This window comes from Dipodomys merriami, unplaced genomic scaffold (genome assembly GCF_024711535.1).
Source record: "Dipodomys merriami isolate MVZ:Mamm:240054 unplaced genomic scaffold, mDipMer1.0.p SCAF_24, whole genome shotgun sequence".
Classification (NCBI taxonomy): domain Eukaryota; kingdom Metazoa; phylum Chordata; class Mammalia; order Rodentia; family Heteromyidae; genus Dipodomys; species Dipodomys merriami.
In genome coordinates, this window is record NW_027203826.1 from 22836476 (window position 1) to 22861135 (window position 24660).

Sequence of the window (24660 nt, forward strand, 5' to 3'; positions counted from 1 at the left end):
TGCTTTCAGGACTGCCTTCAGACTGCAGTTCTCCTACTTATGCCTCCTGAATAGCTGGGATTAAAAAAAAATGTGAGTCACAATACTTGTCCTATTTAAGATGGGGGGAAGTTGCTTCACTAACTTTTTTGCCCTGGTTGAACATTGTACCTTTTGATCTCTGCTTTTGAGATAACAGGTGTATGCCACTGCTACTGGCCAAATGCTTTAAATGAAGAATTAGGATAGCTATTCTCTCAAGATTAGATTACTACAGAGAAAGGCCACCCCAAATGCTAGCCCCTTCAGTACTGGTGTATTTTCCTTGCCATTTCTCTATGATGTTTAGATGCTAATGTTGCTCTTACAAGACACCAAATACATGTAGCTGCCCAATCTTGGACTTTCAGCCTCCAAAACTGGAATTACAAAATAAACTTTTATGAACTTGGACATTTTATGATTGCAACTCATACTATACTAAGATAACTCACCAAACACCAGGTCCTATTATAATTAACTATTGGTGATTTACATACTATCCTTCTACTTTCCAACATTTTTCTGGCATGAACTTTCTCTTGCAATCTTTTTTTTTCAATGAGACTGGATATGCTCATTCAAAGTAGTTTCATCCCACACCCACTCAGCACAACCAAAACTAAACCACTCCCTGGATGTCTCCAATTCTGTCATCATACTATTGTTCTCTAGAACTATGTTGGGAGTCATTCCTTTTAGGTGGTGCTTCATCGCTTTTGAATAACGTATTTGCCATTATGTCAAGAATCGTGATGAAAAAGGCAGACATGGGTCATGCTCTTTAGGACCTTAGAATTTTTTAGAGTACTAACAGTATTGCTTCTTTGGTAATTTGCACGTTTTCTGATAGTGAATGCTAAGCTTTCTAGTTCTGTGCTAGAACTGTGTCAGATTCACATTAACCGGGGTCCTGACTTAGCTATTTTCTGATTAATGCCTTTCACTGACTTCAAATTACATGTATTGCTCACAACGATGTGGAGTCGCTTAGGCATCTGCACAGCTGGATGATGTGACTCAGTCGGATGACATTCAAAACTGCTTCTCCGAGCTTTTCCATTCTTCCCACGTCTCTGGCTTACGACTCCATCATTCTCCATTCGGAAACACCCGTCGTAGACCAGTCATTGGACCACATTGCCAGTACCCTTACATGAAGAGAGGGAACTGGACACTTCCCAGCCCAGTTCAGGAATGTGCGGGTTGACACGCATGCGCGCTACGACAGTTCCGCGCAAGCACCTCCCACTTACCCAGGAGGCCCAGACTCTGGGAAACCCGGCAGCTTATGCAGCCTGGCGCGCGTTCTCGCAGTTTCCTCTCGCGCCACCTTCGCAGTCCTTCAAACACACCCTCTCTTCCTTCTGGTCACTTCCAGGCTTGCTTTCCTTTGGCTCCACTAAAGCCGCGGGTCCCCCGCTCCACACGGTACAGCACAAAAGAACACAGCCGCGCAGCAGACGTCTCCGACGCCGCACGACCGCGGCGGAAGTCGCGTCGCCGCGCTGGTCCCGCCCCTTCCGCTCCGCGTGCGCGCGCACGGCCGGCCACGGCGCGCCCGGGTTGGCTGCGGCGGGACCGCGGCGGCGCGGGCGGCCTGGGCAGCGGCGGTGGCTTCCCCTCGGCGTTCTCACTTCCCTCCGCCCCCTCCCGTCGGACGCGGTCGGGTGGTTTCCTTGAGAAAAAAACAACAAAAAACAAAACCCCCCCTCAACTTTATTGTTCCTCAGCCCCACCTCCCGGCGCGCGCCCCTCACGATGCACGGCGGCTGAGAGCGGAGGGGCGGCGGCGGCGGCGGAGGGTCGCGGTCCGCGGACCCGCTCCTCCGGGCCGGCCCGGCGCTCGGAGGAGGAGGAAGAGGCGGAGAGGGCATCACGATGTCCGGTAGTCGACCGACCGGGTCGGGCTCCGCCGGGACGAGCCCCGGCTCCTCGGCGGCCTCCTCGGTGACTTCCGCCTCCTCGTCCTTATCCTCGTCCCCGTCGCCCCCTTCCGTGGCGGCCTCGGCGGCGGCGCTGGTGTCCGGCGGAGGCGCCCAGGCCGCGGGCTCGGGCGGCCTCGGGGGTCCGGGGCGGCCTGTGCTGGTGGCGGCCGCCGTGTCGGGCAGCGGCGGCGGCAGCGGCGGCGGGGCGGTGTCCGCGGGCCTGTCGCGGCTCAGCTGCGGGGCCAGGCCCGGCGCCGGCGTAGGAGGCAGCGGCTCCGGCCTCGGCGGCGGCGGCGGCGGCAGCGGCCGGAAGCGACCTCCGCTCGCCCCGCTCTGCAATGGGCTCATCAACTCCTACGAGGACAAAAGCAACGACTTCGTCTGGTGGGTGTACACGACAGCCCTTGGGTCCCCAGCCCGGGCTGACTTGCAGGGCCGCAGGGCCCCGGGAGGGGTGATGGATCGGAGCCCTCGGGGTCCTGCTCCTGCGGGGGAAGGCGTCCGGGTGTGGAGTTACTGGGGCTCGTGGTGGGAGGGCCGTGGGGCCCCGGGAAGGTGCGGATCCCGACGCCGCGCGGGGCAGGGGCGGGGGTAAGGGGGGGGGGATGCGAAGGATAAAAGCCCGTGTTGGGTCGTTGTTGGTGCGCTGGGGAGCTAGCTGAACGGTTGAGGGAGGGTTAAAAGTCAAGGTGCGAAAGGAAAAAACACGGGGCAGAGAGGTTGGGTGGGTGGTGAGTTATTTAAGCCGCGTAGTGAATGAGGCACCGGCCAGACAGGAGGCGTTGCTCAGCTGAAGGAAATTTGTAAAGGAAGAGGGATGGAGGTGCTGGCCTGGGGAGTGTGGGTGCCCTTTCCCCATCACGGCTCTGTAGGTAAATACTTTCTCTTTTTTTAAAACACATTTTTTCCTTCCTATCATTTCCTTTTTACCCCCCCCCCCTCTTTCTTTTCTTTCTCTTTAGATTGTATATCGTACGAAAAAGTTTGGTGTTTGTAAGATACTTGGGTTAAATTCATCTTTTCTACTCTGAAGGGCCAGGCCACTTTTACATCTGTTGAAGACAGTGCAGTCACAAAAGCTGTTTGCAAAGAGTTCCGCTCTTCCCCTGGATAACTTGAAAGAGGGGACTTAGTTTATTCAGTACTGTCCAGAGTGGCAATCTGGGTTCAGAGTGTCAATCTGGGTACAGCATTACCGTACTGGAACTTCTGAAAGGAAGTGTTCGATCATATTTGTTTCCACCTATGGAGTGAAAGATGGAAGGAACTGTCTTGAAGAGAGTGTTTTATAATTTTCATTGGGGTTGAGATATGACTTGTAGGATTATGATAGAGTAATTGCCATTAATTAAGAAATGGTACAGTTTTGTGCCCTTCCTCCACCCAAAAGGCTTGAATGTTGACGTAAAATGTCAGTGAAGTAGGACCTTAGCTTGCACTGTCATTACTATGGAAGTCGATTCATTTCAGGGTTAAAGACGGTTTTTGTTACTCAATATGGAAGGGCTACGAGTTGGAATTATTGGAAAGTTAGTGTTTATTTACACTTACAGTGTTAGTTCCTGAAGGAAACTGGTGATGGTTTTATTTCCAGTTTTCCTTAAATTATTCTGGATTCAGAATTAACTTATATTTTAGAGAACCTGGATTGTAATTGTGATTTATAAATAATTTAAACAGTTTCTGATAAGAGCATTTGTACTTTCCCCCAATTAGTAGGGCCACATGATTAAGATAGAAACTAGTCAAAATGAGAGTTTGTAGTTTTTTTTTTAAAGCTACCTTCTGCATTTCAATTTTCAATGCACTTGAATAAAAAATGTGTCAACATTCACATCAGTCATTGAAATACTATAAACGTTGTGAAAAGAGAATTATCCATTTAAAAAATACCAGACATTCACTTTTTTTAGGAGTAACATTTTTTTGTTCCAACTACTTTTAAAATATTACCTAACCTTGATGTATATTTATGGAAATATCTAATGAATTATTTCTGAAAATTTTCTGAATATTTCTCTAAAAATTTTATTGGTTCCTATTTGTTTATCTGATGAGGTTTAATATTCAAGAGAATTCATCAGTAAGAGTATATCCTGCTTCTCATGCCTTGCTTGTTTTTGACTAAACTCTTAGGATATGATGATGTGCATTAGGCAAAGCCCTAGAAACTTTTTTCATTTCTAGTTGACCTCTGGGTGGTTGGTCATAGATGCCTAAGATCAGATTGTGAACCAATTCAAATTATTCTATACAGTACTTTATATCTAAATGAGGTCCCAAGTTCTAATAGTTAATGGCAATTCCTTATTCATTGATTTACACTTTTGTGTGTGTGTGTGGTACTGGGATTTAAAATCAGAGCCTTGCACTTACTAGGCTGGAACTCTACTGCTGAGCCAAGCCTCCAAGCTTTTTTTTCCTGAGGGATTGTGGTGGCTGTGGTTATTTTAGGATAGGGTCTTGTTTTCCTGGCTGTGATCACTTCTTGTTGCTGGAACAAATGTGTGCCACCATGCACACTACCTTCCCTTCATACGAGTTGATCCAAAATTTCAGTCTCCATGTAGCCCTTGAAAGGTGGATGCCGTTGTGCCCAGCTGTTAAGTTGAGAAGTGGTCTCAACCTTTTCTGCCCAGACTGGCCTTGAGCCTGGATTGTCTCAATTTTAGCTGCCCAAGTAGCTAGGATTACAGGCATGAGCCACTGGTGGACATTGATAACACATTTTAAGATATATTTATCCTTTTTAATCTTATCCTGAGAGCAGTTCCCATTTTATCTTATCCATTTTATGCTTAGAAATTAATTTCTGAGAAATTAAATGGAATTTATTAATTTAATATAATACTGATAAAATGCTATTCCTGCTAAGGCACAGAGAGGTTTAAGTAACTTCATTTCAGACTGGACAGCTAAAGGAGAGAATGGGAGTTTAGATTTCCAGTTTTTCAATGAAGTGCTTTAGTTATGTGCAACTGGAAGTTTCAAGTTACAGAATATATGTTTAAGTATGTTTCAGTCATGAAATAATATGTATCTCTAATAGACATAGTAGAATTAGAGGCTAAGGTAAGCAGTACACACACGCACGCACGCGCGCACGCACGCACGCGCGCACGCACGCACGCACGTGCTTTCATCCATTCCTTAAGGATAGTTATTTAAGTAAACTCACATGTAATTTCAGGAGCACACATTGAGCTCCATAATGAAAGTAAATGAAAGTAAAGGTTTTTATATTTTGCATTTAATTGTTTCATATAAAAGATGATACATCAAGTCACATGTTATTTTAGCAGTGTTTTATAGATGGAGCTTTTATAGATAGCTTATAAATGGATTTATGGATTTATAATAGATAGCTTGCTGTTAGATACATCTTCATTGTGCTAATGAAGTTTACATTTTTCTACTTTATTTTATATATTCTACCTAAACTATAAGTCTAAACCGTTTGGAAGATTATTTCTAGCTTCACTTTTGTTTTAGTCTATAACGTAACTACAGTCTCTGTATTAGCTTTTCTAACTATCTGCAATGCACTCATCTCTGCAGAAAAAGTTGTTTTCCAAGTTAAAGCAGACAAATAGTTGCTAGTAAATAGTATGTTTCTTGTGGGAAGATTATCTTTAACACCATGTTGTTTTTTGTTTGTTTTTTGGTAATTGAGTTTTGAACTCAGGGCTTTGTATTTGCTAGGCAGATGCTCTACCTCTGAGCCATACCTCCAGCTTCCAGCCTTTTAATTATATTGATAGAAAGTAGAATCTCCACTTAGATCTACCATTTCACAAATGTGTGGCTTCCTATTTATGTCAAATTAATAATAGATATTCTTTATCCTTGAGAAACTTATTGTTTAATGAGAACACTTTTAACTATGTAATTATAAGCATCAGTTAGTATCAGGACAAAATTATTACTACCATATCCTTTTATTAATACTATTACCCATGTTAAATAGTCTATTGTGAATTCAGCTGTTGTCTCATAGTCTTCAACATAACACTTTATGAAACCTATTAATTGCATTTAGCATTAAAGATAAAACCTATTGACCCTTTTTGGTACTGTGACTCTGTTTTTTAAACTATTACAAAATGAAGTAGATTAGGGGATTGCATAGACTATCAGACATAACAATAAAGGGTAGCTGATGAATGTATGTATAGGATATGTGATGCGTTTCTTGACAAGTGTCAAGGTAAAGAAATGGGTCACTGAATTATGAAATATAATTTTCCCTGTGATAAGAAAATAAGTAGAAAATTTAAGGGACATTTTAGAAAATTGTGAGCTTATAGGACTAAATGTTAAGTGTTGTTAAAACATTTAGTTGTTGAAATAAACACTAGTGTCCATTACATTATTATGTTAATGTCATTCAAGAGCTTCCTTGAGCCTGTCAAGCTGAAACTTGATTTTTTAAAATACATAAGCCATTTGGATGGCAATGGTGAAGAATGTTCCTAGACTATATCAGATGTTGAAGCATCAACATCAGTGTTAATAGAAGGCTTAGGTGAATGAATTGGTGGTAAAAATGAAAGATATTTATAAAACAAGGTGTGAGAATATAAAGAAAACATGTTACTCTCAAAATGGTACTTGTTCTTGGGGTTTAGTGGCTCATGCTTGTAGTTGTAGCTCCTTAGTAGGCTGAGATCTGATGATCGCAGTTCCAAGATAGCCCAAGCAGGACAATAAGGGACTTACCTCCAATTAAGCGCGCACACGCACGCGCGCACACACACACGAAGTCAGAAGTAGAGCTGTGGTTCAGTTAGTAGAGAAAGCTCAAAGGGGCAGTACCCAGGCCCTGCATTCAAGCCCCAGGGGACGGACACATACATGCACACACACACGCGCGCGCACACTTGCCAGGAAGATGCTGCCTATGTTAATAGAAGTCAGTGTGAGCATATACCAAGAAAGAAAAGAATAAAAGTAGAAGGCAAAGATGGAGAGGACACATTTAAGAGGATTTTGTGTAATACACGCATATATGTACACACACACACACACACACACACACACACACACACGTAAGACAAAAACCCTTTTGTTTGCAGTTCCTGTAGTTCATTTCAGTATTATTTTATATGATCAGAGGCGAATAGTTAGTTCCTCCCCTTGTTATACATATATGAACAGAAAAAGATTGGCTAACAACCAGTGTTAAAACCCTTCCTGTCAACGTGTAGAGGTTTTCTGAGGAAAAGGGTTGTGGCTAAAATAGTTAATATGTGAAATAGAAATCAAGAACATGCACAGAAAGTTATGTAGATTGCCTAAGTAATGTTGGTTCACTATTGGGAAGGATACAGAACTTTGTAAAGGCAGAGATAACTACTAATCAACAATTCTTTCATAATACTAATTCACAAGTACTTGTCACTTTATAGCCTAGAACCCAAGTTAATAGTCTTTTTATAACAGAGTATGTTTTATACTCTTGTTTTATAACTATGAAAACCACCAATTAATTCACCTAAGTCTTTTATTAACATCAAATATGGTCAGATGGACTATACTGAATCAATATAATATGTATCTGCAGAGAACATTCATTATCATTGCCATCTAAGTGGTATATGTATTTTTATTAAAAAATAAAGTTTCAACTTGACAGACTCAAGGAAATTCTTGACTGATAGTAAATAATGTAATGAACTCTAAAGTTTACTTCAATAAATACTTTAACACCTCCCTAACATTTAGTCCTATAAGTTCACAATGATGTAAAATGTCCCTTGATGTTTCATAACTGATTCTATTAATTTTGGCATAACTTGGGGGAGTCTATTTTCTTTCTTCCTAGTTTGTTTTGTGATAGGTACTCTCCTTTCCCAAATTTGCTTAGAGCACACAATCAAGACCCAAGTAATCTAGTGCACTGGAATCTTTTGTCAGTATTAGTTCAAGGATGGGCATTTGGGTTTGGTAGAGATAATGAGACAAACTGAGCTTTAAAAATTACAAGCAACAGTTACTTAGGAGCTGTTCAGATACTCAAAACTGAAAAGTTCATAAATGCCAAATCTACCCACAGTGCAGGTAGCTCATAATTGTAGTCCTAGCTACACATGAGCTAGGACTTGAAGGGAGCTTGGGAAGAAAAAGTTGGCTAGACTTATCTGCGTTAGTCAGCAGTATGCTATACTGGAGGCATGGCCTAAGTGGTAGAGAACCAGCTGTGAGCAAGTAAGCCATAGTGGGAATCTCTGAGTCAAGGTACTGGTACTGAAAAAAATAAAAAGAAGGGCTATTATCGTTTTACATTACTTGATCTTCACAACTGTTACAACTCATAGAGTTCTCATTTTGTAAGTGAGGAAATGAAGTCCAGAAAGGTTATATAACTTGTCTTAGTTCACATGAATATAATGGTGGTACTAGCATCTCAGACATTTTTTTTGCTTTGACTTGTCATGGCTCTTGGACTCTTTCACCTCTTCAATTTGAATTATTTCTCATGGCCTATTTTCACAAATTTACTGCTCCTTAAGTTTTGTGAACACATCAGAATAATTCTTGGTCTTAGATCATGTGTTTTTTAAAGTGTTATTAATCACATTTTATTTTCTGTGTTTTAGCTGAAATTCTGTATCTCTTCATGCATACTGTTATTTTTTCTACTAGATCCACTAATATTAATCATAGTTACTTTAAAATTTTTTGTCTTATAGTCTTACCATTTGATTTTGTGTTGAGTCTTGATTGCTTTATTCTTGGTAAGGGTTTATTTATGTTTGCTTTTTTGTTTATCTCATAGGAGGATTGTATGTAGACCTGTGTAGAGAAGGTAAATAATGTTTTTCCTAAATATATCATATTTCTTCTGTTAAAGTGTTTTATGTTTGGATTGAGCCAGGAGTTGGGCTGAGTTTGAATTTTTTTTCCTGTACCTGTTTCTCATAGACCATAAACTTCAAATTTTACTTGTGTTGTCTTGAGTTTAGGGTGACATTTAGGGTGCCTGAGAGCTTTTCCTTTATTGTTCATGTTCTGTCTTTAGTTTTCAGTTTCACACCTCTAGTGAGGAAGGGTTCTGTCTATAATCTTTTTGCCTTTCTTGGAAGGGGAAAGGGTTATAACAGTAGTTGTTACTTGCCGATCCTTAGGTTGGTTTTTACTCATTGCTCGGTTTATTTGTTGTGGCATATGCCTTTAGTTTATTAATTTTGAGAAAGTTGCTATAGTCCATTCCAGCATTGTGAGACTTTTCAGTGATTGTCTGACCCACCGACTTATTTTGTATTTCGGGTGATTTAAAAAGAAAACAGAACAACAGCAAAATATAGACTAGGTGGCTTTAAACAAAAGAATGGTTTCTCACAAGCTGAAAAGCCTGAAATACAGGCATTGACAGACACAGTGTCTGATGAGAGGCTGCTTCCTGACTTGTAGACGAATACTTTTATTCTGTATCCTTGTATGGCCCAGTTAGTGCAAGCGCTAATCATTTATTATAAGGACATTTATCATGTTGATTCTATCCACTTGACCTCATCAGGTATATGGTACTATAAACTTTTTTATACCAAAGGTTTACTATATTCACAAGGATGATATAAACCATGTGTAAAGAGTTCACTTAAGGGGTAAAAAATAAAATTCTTTTTTGCCTGGAAGTGTATCTCAAGTGATAGAGTGGGTACTTAGTAATCTCACACTTTTTTAAAAAAGACTTTTTGTTTGTTGATTTACACAGAAATTGTACATACTTAGATGCAGTGTGACCTTTCTGTACCTGGGTACAATGTATAATGATTAGATCTGGACAATTTGGTATATCTATCATCTCAGGCATTTATTATTTCTTTGTGGTGGAGACATTTAAAAATACTCCCTACTAACTCTTGAGATATGTTAGATGATACACCCAACATAATTTACTGTCCCATTCTACTTACAATGTATATCTAGGGTGTCTCTGATACAATACTATCATACACTGCTGTTCCGAGTATATTCATACACATTTACTGAGTTGACAGTGTAATGTTTTTCTTGGATTTGTGTATGTATGCACACATATGTACATGTATACTATAGATACACAATGTTTCTGTACAAGTACACATTCACACACACATATGTATATACTTATTTATATATAATCTCAGGAGTGAAATTATTGGATCATAATTACATAAATGTCATATATGTAATTTCATATGTTTAATAGAATGTCTCTGTATGAAGATTCTTAATTTCTCCCATTTTTGTCCCAAGTGTACTTGGTAGTACAGTTTTTTTTATAATTTAATGGTAATAAAATGTTACTGCTTTAATTAACAGTTAGCATTTTTGAATTACTAGTGAGAATACTTTATATATACTTGAAAAGACAGTATGTTTTCTATTCATTAGCAGTATATAGTCTTTTCCCTTTGGGTTTTCTCTCTTACATGTTCAATTATAGAAATTGTGTGTGGTTTACAAAGGAATATAGAGCTCTAGCATAGGCTTTAATGTATTAGTTGAGTTTTTCCCTTTTTTGGATGTTACACTATATCAGGGGTCCTTAAGCAGTTTAGATACACAGTTGTCAACAAGGATGCAGAGAAAGGGAATCTTTGTATGTTGTTGATGGAAGTACAAAGTGTAGAACAGTCTTTATAAAATAATAATGTTTCCAATATGGAACTTCTTCAAAAGAATTTAATGAAAACTACCATATTAGCTAACAGTCCCACTTTTGAGCATTCTGAACCATGTATAGAATGAAAATATTCAGAAAGATAAATCTTTACTAACCCTATATAGACTTTCATTTTTTATCATTCCCTAAACAATATGCAATGCCTGTTTACATAGTGTTACATTGTATTAGGCATTTATAAGTCATCTGGGGAAGATTATACATATGTAGGAGGATGTACATAGTTTGTATGAAACTTCTGCACTTCTATGTTTAGTTGTACTAAGGCGTTTTCATTCAGCATGTCAGTTTGTGAGTGCAGTGATCAGTGTTTTCTCTTTCATCATTCTCATCTCTCCCAACCTGCTATATTTTATACAAGGAACTTGAGCATTTGCTGATTTTTGTATCTATGAATACTGCTGGAACCAGACATATATGGATACTAAGGGACAACTGTGTATCCAAAGGAAGTTTTGAAATCAATATGTTTAATACATATTTATGTTCTCATATTCATTGGATATTGTTTATGCTAGCTTAGAAACAGAATGAGTCTTGAGTGTCCATTGATGACTAAATGGATAAAAAAATGTGTTGTACCTAATAGAGTGTTATTTTTACTCTGTTGGCCAGCTATAACTAAATACCTGATAGTAGATAATTTTACTTCTCATTGGCCAATATTCTTCTTGGAAGTTTGATATCTAGTGATAGTTCCAGTCTCTGTGTCCGAGCTAATGCATTAGTGGTGCTTTTACCAGAAAGTGGAAGAGCAAAAAGAGTATTCTAACATGGCAGAAGAGCCAAAGAGAACACACTTAATTTTTTCAAGCTCTTTAATAAGGATCATGGTCCTTTCCTTGAGGATGATGCCTTCATGCTTTAATCACCTCCTAAAGGGCCCTATCTCTTTATTCTGTCACATAAGAATTTAGCATAAAAATTTTGGGGGGATACATTCAAACCATAAGCATTCAGCTTTACAAAAGAACCAAATCCTACCATTTACCACAACACGGATGAATCTGAAGTAGTTATGATATATTAAATAAACCAGATAGAAAAAGACAAAACATTCATGATTTTTTATGTGTGAAACAAAAAACTTTTTAAATTTGAAGTTGAGGGTAGTTGGGAATCTGTGACTCAAGCCTGTAATCCTAGCCTCTCAGGAAGCAGAGATCCAGAGGATTATAGTTTGAAGTCAGCTAGTTCAGAAAAGCCCAGGAGATTTCATCTCAAATTTACTATCAAAGTGCTGGATTGGCAATATGGCTCAAGTGGTAGAGAGCTCTAGCAGTGAAAAAGCTAAATAGGTACCCGAGGCTCTGAGTTCAAACCTGGTACCAAATTACACATAAAACAAGGAGGAAAGGAAAAAAAAAAAGAGTACAACTATAGATGGTTGCCAGAGGCTAGGAGAACTGGAAAGTGAAGGGGATTGCCCAGAAGGTGCCAAATTTCAGGTATGCTGAATGAATAAGCTTTAGAGATCTAATGTACAGCATGTTGACTAGTTAATACTATATATAGTACACTTAGAGTTGTCAGAGTAGATTTGAAATATTCTCACTACAAAAAGAATAAAAATAAGTGAGGTTATACATATGTTAATTACCTTGGATGTGGTAATCATTTCAATTATACACCTGTATCAAGTTCTATACCTTAAGTATATCTTAAGTACGTAGTAGTCTTTTTGTTGTTGTTGTTTTGTTTTTTTGGGGGGGTGGTTTGGTCGTGGAGCCTGAACTCTGGGCCTGGGTGCTGTCCCTCAGCTCTTCAGCTCAAGGCTAGCACTCTACCACTTGAGCCATAGAGCCACTTCCGGCTTTTTTCTTTTGCTTATGTGGTGCTGAGGAATCGAACCCAGGGCCTCAGGCATGCAAGGCAAACTCTCTACCACTGAGCCACCTTCCCAGACTATATGTAGCAGTCTTTATTTGTTGATTGAAGATTACAGTAGGAAAAGTTTGGAAAGTCCACAAGAAGTTTTGGGGATCTTTATAAAGATTCAGGTATTTGTATATTTGGTGAGTTACTACTTCCAGTTTGAATAATATTGTCAGTTGTATGTGTGTGTATTGTGGGAAGAGGTCCCTAAATGGATTGTTTTTCTAAATGGATTGTTTTGTATGTTACATATTTCCCTGAATCTGCTTTGTGCATATTCTTTTCTTATGATTTTTTGGGTTCTCATTTTTGTACTTCCTATGATACTTAATTTCTTTTTGGTGATTTTACCATTCTTATCTTTTTTTATTGTATGTTCTAATTCTAACAAGAATGCCTTAAAATTTGTGGCTTGTGTTGATAGAACACTTCCAGAATGTCCTAGTCTATTTAAGTTGGTAAAACACATTTATTTTTTATAGTCCTGGAGGATGGCAATTTAAAGATCAAGGTATAGGTATTTTATCTACTGAAGACAATTTCTGATCCTCATTTGGACCTCATGATGGAAGGGGCGATCATATTCTCTTAAAACCTTTTCTATATTATATTATTCTATAAATACTAATCTTACCCATCTAGTGACTTTGTACCAACTCTGCGATTTCTGGATCTGAGCTATTACAATTCCTTTCTTTGAAATTTTTCAACATTTCAGAGATATTTATTTGATCACTGTTAACTCCTGTCACATCTTTGTTCTAAATTCTCCATGGAATTACTTTTTTCTCACTATAAAAGCCAAGGTCCTCAACATTACTTTGAGTTACTGAAGTGGCTCTTACTATCCAACTAATCTCTTCTATTCTCCCTCTTGCTTAATCTACTGGCTTTCTTGCTAATTTGGGATGTGTTTGGTGTATAAGAACCCAGAACATTTTCACTTACACTTTCTGCTGGATTATTATTCTCCTAGATTTCCACATAGTTGATTTCCTCCTTTCCTTGAAATATATACCCAAATGTCAACTTCTCATTGAGGCTTCCCCGATTATTCTGAACAAATCTGTTATTTTCCCCTATGTGGCCCACTGCAGCCATTGTGTGTGTGTGGTGTGTGTGTGTGTGTGTGTGTGTGTGTGTGTGTGTGTGTGTGTGTGTGTGTGTGTGTGTGTGTGTGTGTGTGTGTGTGTGTGTGTGTACTTTCTCATTGCCATCATACTGTTAAACTTTATACCCATATTGTAGGATAAGTAAATAAATTTTTATTTGCAATTTTTAAGTGTCACTACATCGTGAGTAAGGATAGAATGTATCAGTAGCACAAAAGTTGATACTAGTTTAAGAAAATGAAATTATAATGTTCTCATGTAATGGAAATTTCAGAGGTTTGGTAATATGTATCTTGGCTTCCTGGCTATTGTGTTTATATTTATTATCACAAGATGGCTTTTGTCTCTCTAGAAATTTATTAGAATTTGAGCCTTTTGAATAGCTAGGATTATGGACATGAGTTACCAGCACCTGGCAATAGAACTTTCTTAAGGGCTATAGTGACTACATTACACTATAGAAAATGTAGGTTGACAACAATGAGAAGTACAAAATGTCATGTCAAAACCAGCTTTACAATGTCGGTGTGGGGAGGGAGAGGGGTATAATTGGGTGGGGGCAGGGGGGAGGCTGGGAAGGGAGGTGAAGGGTAAACAAAGGAGGAGGCTGCAATGCTTGGTAAGAAATGTATGCATTATCCTGCCCATGTAATTGTAGCCCCTCTGTACAGTATGTTCTCAAATAAAATAAAATAAAATTAAAAAAAAGAAAATGTAGGTTGAGTTAAAACGTTTGAACCACTAAAATTTACTCGTTGAATTTATAAAGTTTCATGGCCCTTTAACCAGCATTCTTATAACATGCAGCTCTATAGAAATTTACTATTGCTACAAGATGTGAAGACTTCACTCAACTTGATGCACAATTTGATTTCACTGATGTTACTAATTTCTAATTACCCTACTGAAAAAGGTAACAATTTTGTTTTCTTTTTAGCCCCATCTGCTTTGATATGATTGAGGAAGCATACATGACAAAATGTGGCCACAGCTTTTGGTAAGATAATTTTATTTAGTAAAAAATCTTCTGACATTTTTAAGATAAAGATATTAGTATAACCAAGGAGAAATTATGCTCTTTAAACAGATTTCATATTGTTTCTCTGATATCTATACAGGTTTGATAGTTGATACTCACATTCTTACATAATTTTGGGGAAATAATTATGTTTACTATAGGTATATAAGATGGATTAACTGGTAACAGAATCTTTGCTATTATAAGACCATGAAGCATGAGTACTTTCTTTGTAGGGATACCTAGGGATATTAGGGAGGCCTGGTAAAGTGAACTTACAACATGGAAAAAGGATGTATAGTTAAGTTCTATGTTCTCTTCTTGAAAACTTTGCTTGCTGTTAACTGTACTGTTGTCATCTGTACACATCACACATTATAATGTGTATATTTAAATTTTTTAATTGTAAAATAATAGAATTTATAGGTTTATCTATTTTGATGAATCATTAACATCAAGTATGTTCATTTGGTACATACTTTATCTCCAGAACTTTTGCATCTAGTAAAACAAACTGTGTATCAATTGAAAACACTCAGCTTTTCTGTCCCCTGAAACCTGATAACAACTATTTTGACTTTTGATTATATAAAAAAACTCCAGATACCTTATAAAAGTAGAAATATACAATGTTATCTTTTTCTGACTGACTTCACTTAGCACAATGTCTTTTATGGTTACTTGTGTTGTAGTGTGGGTCAGATTTTGTTAGAAGGCTGAAAAATACTTCATTGTATGTATAAATTACACCTGTTTAGAAGGGATGGGAAGGGGAAACAAAGGAGGAGGTTACAATGCTTGATAAGAAATGTACTCACTTTCTTGCCCATGTAATTGTAACCCCTCTGTACAGTATTTTCACAATAAAAAAATAAAAATTACACCTGTTTATGCAGCCATCCACAGATACCAAGATATCTTCTACCTTTGTCTCTTGTGAATGCTACTCTGAATATGCATATAAAAATACTTCTATACCCTGCTTTTTTTTGGGGGAGGGGGTTGGTCGTGGGTCTTGAACTCTAGGCTTGGGCTGGTCTATGTTCCTCAGCTCTTCACGTCAAGGCTAGTGCTCTACCTCTTAAACCACATTGCCACTTCTGATTTTCTGATGGTTAATTGGAGCTAAGAGTCTCACAGAGTTTCTTGCCCGGGCTGGCTTTGAACTTCGATCCTCAGAATTCAGCCTCCTGAGTAGCTAGGATTATAGGTGTGAGCCACTGGCACCCAGCTTATACCCTACTTTTAACTACTCAGGATATATAACTCAAAAGTGAAGTTGCTGGATCATAAAGAAATTTTGGTTTTTAATTTTTCAGGTCCCACTATACAGTGTTCCTTAGCTGTTTTATATATTATCGCTGAAATAATAATTTTTTATATTCTCATTAACAGTATATAATTTCTCCACATCCATACCAACACTTGTTTCTTTTCATAGTAGTCATCAGACATGTCACATGTAATCTATTTTGAATTTTTTTTGCTTTCTTTAAACTTGTTGACTTCTTATGAAGGATATCTTAAAGTATACCTGATTATAAAGTATTATCTTAAAGGACATAATGATTAATCAGATTCAGAAATAGATAGGGTAAGGTATGTGGGACAAGGCATAGAATTTTCATAGCATCTCTAGGCATACCTCCCTCCCAACTCTCTCCATGTTAATTAGCATTCTGTGCTGTTTTTTTGAGGTTGTATAGACAATTCACTGAATTGCCACAGTTGATTAGATAGATCATGGGCCATTGGTGTACACTTCAGCTGCTTTTCCATTCCTGAAAGGTAGACTGAAAGTTCCAATGCTCTATCTGTGTGTTGATGTTACCTGTCAATCAGCTATACTGAGCATACCTAGGAGCTCCCAGACCTCAGTCATCTCATTTAACTTGTGCATTGCTTTGATTGGAGGTGATACTTGGTACTTGTAACTAGTCACCTTCCTAACTTACTTATCTGTAGTGTTAGCAGTTAGTGTTGTGGAGTAATAATCATTATATTCTAATTCCCTTTGAAATTGAGCTCATAATTTTATGTTGAAGTTGGATATAGCATCTTAGATGTAGCTTTCATTTAGTCATGAAGGGTTTTAGGTGTTAACACTAGTCTGTAAGTCCTTTAATTTACTGAATGGTGCTTCAGTGATTCAGTCTAATATTGATTTAAATTTTTTAGCATAAAAAAGTTTACTTAGCCTGCATTATATTCTTTATTAAGCAAAATTAAAGCAGTGTATATTCTTGACTTAGAAAAGGAACTTTATACAGAGAAATATAATATAAAATATAAATATTATTCTTCAGTTTTCTATCCTCAGAAGTTATTACTGCTCAAGAATGGATTGCCTATTTCTTCAAAATTCTTTTGTGTACCCAACTTGGGACTGGAAGTGAGTGCCTGGGCACTGTCCCTTAGCTTTTACCACTCAAGGCTGACACTCTGGCAGTTGAACCACATCTCTACATCTGGCCTGTAGGTGGTTAATTGGAGATGATAATCTCAGGGACTTTCCTATCTGGCTGGTTTTGAACCTACATGCTTAGAGCTCAGTCTCCTTAGTAACTAGAATCTCAAGCATAAGCCATGTACCCAGTCATTTTTGTTAAAGCATTTTCTTAAAGCTTCTGAGTTTTTAAAGAAAAATTCCGTTTTATTCACATTTCTGTAATTAATTACTTTCGGGTCTGTTTGCTAAGAAATTCTGGTTATATGAGTCTCAATTTTAGGCTGATACACATATGGGCTTGGTCTTTTCAGGCTGATTGTTGAGCAGCCATATTTTCTCTTGTTCAAAAATTGATCTGGAATATTAGCATTTTTTTGAAAACCATATTTTTTATTTTGATTATTCTGGAGCTTTTTTAGTGGTACTTTGGTTTAGACTTTTCAACCTGGGGTATTACTGATGTATTAGGATAGATAATACTTGGTTGTGAGTTATTGTCTTGTGAATTATAGTGTGTTTAGCAATGTCAGTGTCTTCTATTCAATGAAACTCACTACTCCCTGTTGGGATAACTAAAAATATCTCCACATATTGCCAGATGTTCCCTAGGGGACAAAATTGGTTGTAGTTGGGAGCTGTTTATTTAGAGCCAGCTCTTGAAGTAGCCACTACTTATGGTTCTAAAATTTATCTAACATTTGTCAAGTCATTCAGCTTTTCTACTGCTGCCCTCTTTCTCCTCTGCTTTCTAGTCTTACCTTCATCCTTCTCCTTCCTTCTTCACTTTCTGTCCTTTCATAGATGCACAATTGTCCAAATACTAAACAGATTTTAAAGTGGAGTTTTAAATTTGTTCCTTTAACTTCCTTCAACTGACATATTCATTTTGCTATTTAGAGAAAAGTTTTGGTCAGTTCAATAATCATTCTTTTCTTTTTGAAAAAATTTTATTTTATTGTAAAGATGTCCTACAGAGGGGTTACAGTTACAAGAGTAAAGCAATGAGTACATTACTTGTCCAGCATTGTTGCCCCTTCCTTTGGTGTTCTCCCACCATCCCTTCCCTCCCCCACCTCCCACACACCTCACCACCCCTCCACCCCATCCCACTCCTGCCTGAGGTTGTAAAGTTCATTTCCAATATACTGTCTTGTGGGTATCATTGTTGTAATGGATCATCCTGTGTCCTTGTTTCAGCGTTTTGTTATTCCCCTTCCTCTCCCCAAAGTAGACAAATGTATATACAAGATGCAGAGTACCAAAATCAAGTACAGTGAAAACAGGGGATATACCATAGGGGGAAGAACATACAAAGGAAACCAAAAAAAAAAATCACATAGTACATTTAAAACAACAACAACAAGGAAAGACCTCATGTCCATATCTTGGTGTTAATTTCGTTTAGCATCATCTTATATGGTCATATGAACATAGTTTTTGAGCTTTTTCTGCTCATCTAATAAAATTATCCTAGAACTATATTAATTATTGCAAATGAGGGAAACCATGGGACCTTAATATAGTTTTTTCCAAGTCTTTCTATTTCCTCATAAATGGGGCAGTGTCATTCTTTCTGATGGAAGCATAGAATTCAAACACACACACACACACACACACACACACACACACACACACACACACACACACACAATTTCTTGATCCACTCATCTACACTGAGGGGCATCTACATTGGTTCCATATCTTAGCTATGGTGAATAATGCTGCAATAAACATAGTTGTACTGGTAGCTTTAGTATGGCCTTGTTTGTGCTGAAGCTAGGGTCTTGTGAATATGAGGCAAAATATTCTGCCACATAGCTATATTTCTGGTCTTGAACTTGCTATTTTTGTTTTGTTATTGGGTAACATTCTAACACTTTTAAACAGAAGCTATTTCTGAAACCACAAATGTCTTCCTACTTAACTGTCAGCCTCTCATTTTTAATAACTTTTGAAAATTCTATCATGATTTGTTGATTTTTTTTTTTTTTTTTTTTGGGTCCGATCGTGAGGCCTGAACTCTGGGCCTGGGCGCTGTCCCTCAGCTCTTCAGCTCAAGGCTAGTGCTCTACCACTTGGGCCACAGTGCCACTTCTGGCTTTTTTCTTTTTTTGCTTATGTGGTGCTGAGGAATCGAACCCAGGGCCTCAGGCATGCAAGGCAAGCGCTCTACCACTGAGCCACCTTCCCAGCCCCTTGTTGATTTTTTTAAAAGGTTAATTCTTGTCATGTGTGAGTATTCCCCAGTATTCTCCTTTTCCTCTGAAGCAGATTGTAAATTTCTCCATATTGGGATTCTTAGTCTGTTGTATTTGTATATCTACAATGAAAGCTAAAACATTTAGTTTTTAATTTACTTAATTTATTTTCCTAGGTAGGAAATTTCCAGTCAGGTTTGGAAAGCATGTTGTGATACCACAATAATTACAACTTTGGCACACTTGCAAGAGAGGATGAAGTTATTTCTGAAACACTATGAAAGTCCTTTGTTTAGTAGGTAATTGAATATTACAGTGCTCTTTAAACCTCTGTGCTGTGCCAAATACCAATGTTACTTGGAGTCTTTGTACCTTTATCCTGTTCACTTATGTTGAAAACATCAAGATGAGAAAGTTGATAACTAGAATAATGAAACCTAATTAACATCAGATAAGGTACTTCATTGCTCAGGTAGAGGAGGGTAGTTTCAATTAATAAAGCTGAAGTAATGTAAAATAATTTTGATACAGAATAAAATGCATGCTTTCATTTTAGGGATGATCTTAATAATTTCTAGAATTTTTTTTCCGAATGTCAGAGTAATGTATATTTAACTGCAGAAACTTTTTTCTGCACTTTTTCACTCCTGAAGGAAAGTGTTAACATTGTAGTAGTTGTCCTTTTTAGTTTATATATATATATATATATATATATATATATATATGCAAATTCTTTTTAATGGATGGGATTATATTGTATATATTATGTTGTGCGTGCACATGTTATCATTTTGGTTCAGCAGGTTGGTATATTAATGTTTGTATCTCATGCCAATTCACATTTGTCTGTGTTTTGAACATTACATAAAAAGATTTTTTTAGGGCTGGGAAGGTGGCTCAGTGGTAGAGCGCTTGTCTTGCATGCCTGAGGCCCTGGGTTCAATTCCTCAGCACCATATAAGCAAAAGGAAAAAAGTCGGAAGTGGCACTGTGGCTCAAGTGGTAGAGCGCTAGCCTTGAGCTGAAGAGCTGAGGGACAGCGCCCAGGCCCAGAGTTCAGGTCCCACGATTGGACCCCAAAAAAAAAAAAAGATTTTTTAAATTTTAAGGTAATACATAACTGTTCAAGGTTCAGTATTATAGAATTATGACATAAGGAGAAATTTTCCAATAATCACATTTCTCCAGTTATAACTATTATGTTATTCATCACATCATATATATTACAATACCATTCTTAATTGGCACTATAGTATTACGTTGTTGATGTTTACAGATTTAGTCATTTTCTTAGTATTTAAGTTTCTTCTATTTTAATTTACTATTTATAGACAAATCCGCATTGGATCCTCTTCTGAATGAAAAAAAAATATATAGAGATATATATAAAAACTTAAGACAAATTCCTAGAAATAAAACTCATTATGCTAAAGGTGTTGCAAAACCACAAGGTTATTCCTGCATCTTCCACAAGGTTATTCCTGCATCTTTCTTTCTATAAAAGAGCTAATGCTAGTTATATTTCCTTCAATAGTATGTAAGATGGTTATACCTATTTGTACTTGTTAACTACAATAGTATTTTCTCTTTCTTTTACATAATCTGATTAGTATAAACTAATGGCTACTTTGGAATCTTTTTTTTTTTTTTTTTTTTTTTTGGTCGTTTGTGGGGTCTGAACTCTGGGCCTGGGCTCTGTTCCTCAGCTCTTCAGCTCAAGGCTAGTGTTCTACTGTTTGAGCCACAGTGGCACTTCTGGCTTTTTCTGCTTATGTGGTGCTGAGGAATCGAACCCAGGGCCTCATGCATGCAAGACAAGCACTCTACCACTGCAGCCACCTTCCCAGCCCTCCCCTTTTTTTTTTGTTGCCACTGAAGGTGATAATTTTCTGATGTTTATGAACAAACTTTTGTCTTCACTTGAGTATTCTATTTTTCTTTCATTTTTGTTTCAGTGAGCTCTTTATGTATTAGACTATTAACACTCAAAGAACATGAATGATTTGTTTGCTTAATGAAAACCATAGGCATTTGTTTTTATGTTATTGTTATGTACTATATAAATTGCATAAGCTTTGAATTTAGAGTTAGTAGGTATTTTAAATTTCTACATTTAATATGTTCATTGATTTTATTTTGAAACAATTTATATACTATTCATCCAATTAATACCCATAAGTCTTGTGATATAAAGTATAAGTAAAAGAGATTGTTCGATTATTTATATTAAAAAATGAGTACAACATTTAGATTATTTTTTACTGGTTTGCTAATTTTTTTCATTGATTTAATTAAACTTGTTTTATTCTTTCCCTGCTAATAGCTACAAGTGTATTCATCAAAGTTTGGAGGACAATAATAGATGTCCCAAGTGTAACTATGTTGTGGACAATATTGACCATCTCTATCCTAATTTCTTGGGTGAGTCTGGTATTATTTTAACTTTCAAAAATAATTTTTCCCCAGATAAGTGCTAGCCATAATTTATTCATAAACCTAGCTCAGAGGTAAACAAGTTTTGGAGGTACTCACCAAAGAGCTTTTTATCTTCTTGGCATATAAAATAGACTTCATTTTTTTTCTACTACATTTCTCTATACATTATTTCAAATTCTTCTGTTTGCTTATGAAACAGAAATGAAAAGTAACAGAGAAAAAGGTTAATGGGGTAGGGAGCACAAGGTGGGTGAATATTGACTGGAGAAGGTAGAAAAAGCGTTGGCTAGCACAATTACCAGATGGGGGAAGAGAGTATGAGCTGGTGAACTAGTTGCTAAATAAGAATTAGAGAAGGAAAGCATAGATATAATACAATTTTTTATCTAAAAATAAAAATTGGAAAAGACACATTTGAGACCCTAACTGTAAATGCTTGGAATTAGTATGTAGTCAGGTCAGTTGTGAATATCAGGAAACCCATAGATATAGCAAGGTTTGGTATTCCTTTAAATCTATAACTTGGAGACTGGAACAGGAAGATCAAGAATTTGAAGCAAGCCTGGGCTACGTATTAATGCTCTATCTCCAAACAAACAACAACTTGTTCCTATTAAATTACCTAAGGTATTGTCAGATACCACTATTGTCAGATACCTGTAGTATGTAGTATCTGACAAGATAGAAACACATATACATATATATATAGAGAGAGAGAGAGAGAGTGCGCGCGCATGAAAGGGAGGGGAGAAAGGGGCGATATATAATTTAACTCTTCATTTAAAAGAGTATAAGAGTATAATGTTCAGAGTTACCATGTGGTGACTACTTGCATATAGATTTGGGCCTACCAGAAATACTTTTCCATAGTATTTTCTCTCAGTGTTGTACCCTCTTTCCTCCAGTATATACATTCTTTCTGTTTTCCATTTCCCTTGGTCTTGAGACTTCACTTTCCTTCTCCTATCTTCAAATTTAGTTGAGATGTTAATCTTCATAACTAAAGGGTATCTTTTTCTAACACATCATAGCCAACTTCGATATAAAATTATGTGCTAAACTTCAGTGGGAATGAGAATCTAAGGACTAATTACTCCACAGCAGAAATAGGCTAAACTAATATGCCAACACTGCAGATAAATGATTTATGACGATGAATAGTTACAAGTAGAAAGTGTATTCTCCAATCAAAAAATGCTCACTATAGCTGGTTGTCAGAGGAATCAAGCACATAAGTATAGCATTCAAACTTTCAGTCTACTCTCTGTGCTTAGGAAGGGAAGAGAGGCTGAGTTGTACACCAGTGGCCAGTGTTCTATCAAATGTGGCAATTCAGTGAATCATCTGTAGAACTCCCAAAAGGCAGCATAGAAAGCTACTTGTTGATTAATCTGTAGAGGTGCTAGAAGGGAGGCATGGCTAGAAATGGTATGAAAATTTCATGCCCTTTCCCCCATAACTTTATGTATGTCTGTCTGCTTCTGGTTCATCATTGTATCCATTAAGGCAACCTTTATAATAAACCATCAAAAGTTTAAAAAAAATACCAAAAATGGGGCTGGGAAGGTGGCTCAGTGGTAGAGCGCTTGCCTTGCATGCGTGAGGCCCTGGGTTCGATTCCTCAGCACCACATAAGCATAAAGAAAAAAGCCGGAAAGTGGCGCTGTGGCTCAAGTTGGAAAAGCGCTAAGCCTTGAGTTGAAGAGCTGAGGGACAGCACCCAGGCCCAGAGTTCAGGCCTCACGACCGGATCCTCCCCCCCCCAAAAAAAAAAAACACCAAAAAATAATTCAAAATATACAGATTACATGTCTGTGATGTCCGATGACTTCTGTGAAAAGAAAACAAAAAGCAAGTGTTTGTATCACTGTGGAGAAATTATGTAGTTAGTGAGAATACAATAAGTAATATTATTTTAGTGATAATAAAAAAATAAGGAATACAGTTCCTGAAAAATTTAAGAACCACAATTTTATGTGATCCAACAATTATACTTTTGAATTATATATCCTGTGTAGTTGAAAATAGGGTCCAGAAAAGGTATTTTTATGTGCATTATCATAGCAGCAGCATTCACAAGAGCTAAGAGGTAGAAGGTACCTTAATGTCTGTGGAGGGCCTAATGAATAAAGAAATGTGTGTGCTTACAATTCCGATTCTTATAATGTTCTCAGATGCCTCAGTCTTCTTCATCTCCTAATTTCGTTGGTAGTCTCACCTACAGTCAAAGCTTAGTCTATAGCTCCTCCAACTCTACCATCTCCTACCTATGGGTGTGTGTGTATCTTTCTGTTTCTCTTTTGTCTATCTCACTGTTCTTCTCTATATGTAAAATTCATAATTAAAATTTTTGCAGAATTGAATGAACCTCCTAGGCATTAATAAAAGGCAAGGTATTCAAAGTTTTAAATCTGTTTAGGCTTAGGTGTGGTGGCATATGCCTCCAATCCTAGCGTCTAGGCTACATAGAGAAAACTTGTTTCCAAGAAAAAATAAATCCCTAAAAAACCAAACACACACACACACACACACACACACACACACACACACACACACACACACACACACACACACACACACACACACACACACACACTACAAATACCCTCTCCACACACACACACGCACACAACCACACACACAATACACACTACCTTCCCCAAGCCAAGCAAGTGTGTTTTTTAAAAAAGTAAATAGAATATGAAGCCCTCACTAATGTCAGTCATTGTCTTAAGAGCTTTATGAACATGGATTATTTAATCCTGTGGCAATCCTTCAAGATACTGCTATTATTGTCCTTAGATGAGCAAGCAGACCTGAGGCCCAGACAATGTTGTGTGTATGACTTACATAAAGTTATACAGTAACTAAGTAATAAAGTTGGTATGTGGTATTTAGTAATGGTGGTTTGTGTATATACTTTTACTATTATTGTCTTGCCTCTAAAAAGAATTG

General features: G+C 37.5%; 1 protein-coding gene across 2 annotated transcripts in view; it reads left to right on the forward strand.

The window, feature by feature from the left end:
• The first annotated feature begins 1620 nt into the window (after positions 1–1620).
• Positions 1621–24660, forward strand: part of Cop1 (COP1 E3 ubiquitin ligase) — a 99217-nt gene continuing 76177 nt past the window's right edge. For both annotated transcript variants that reach the window (XM_070034412.1, XM_070034413.1), the window contains exons 1-3: positions 1621–2330; positions 14542–14601; positions 21593–21690. In XM_070034412.1, coding sequence (XP_069890513.1) covers positions 1900–2330; positions 14542–14601; positions 21593–21690 — 589 coding nt within the window. In that variant the 5' untranslated portion in view covers positions 1621–1899. The remainder of the gene's footprint in view (positions 2331–14541; positions 14602–21592; positions 21691–24660) is intronic.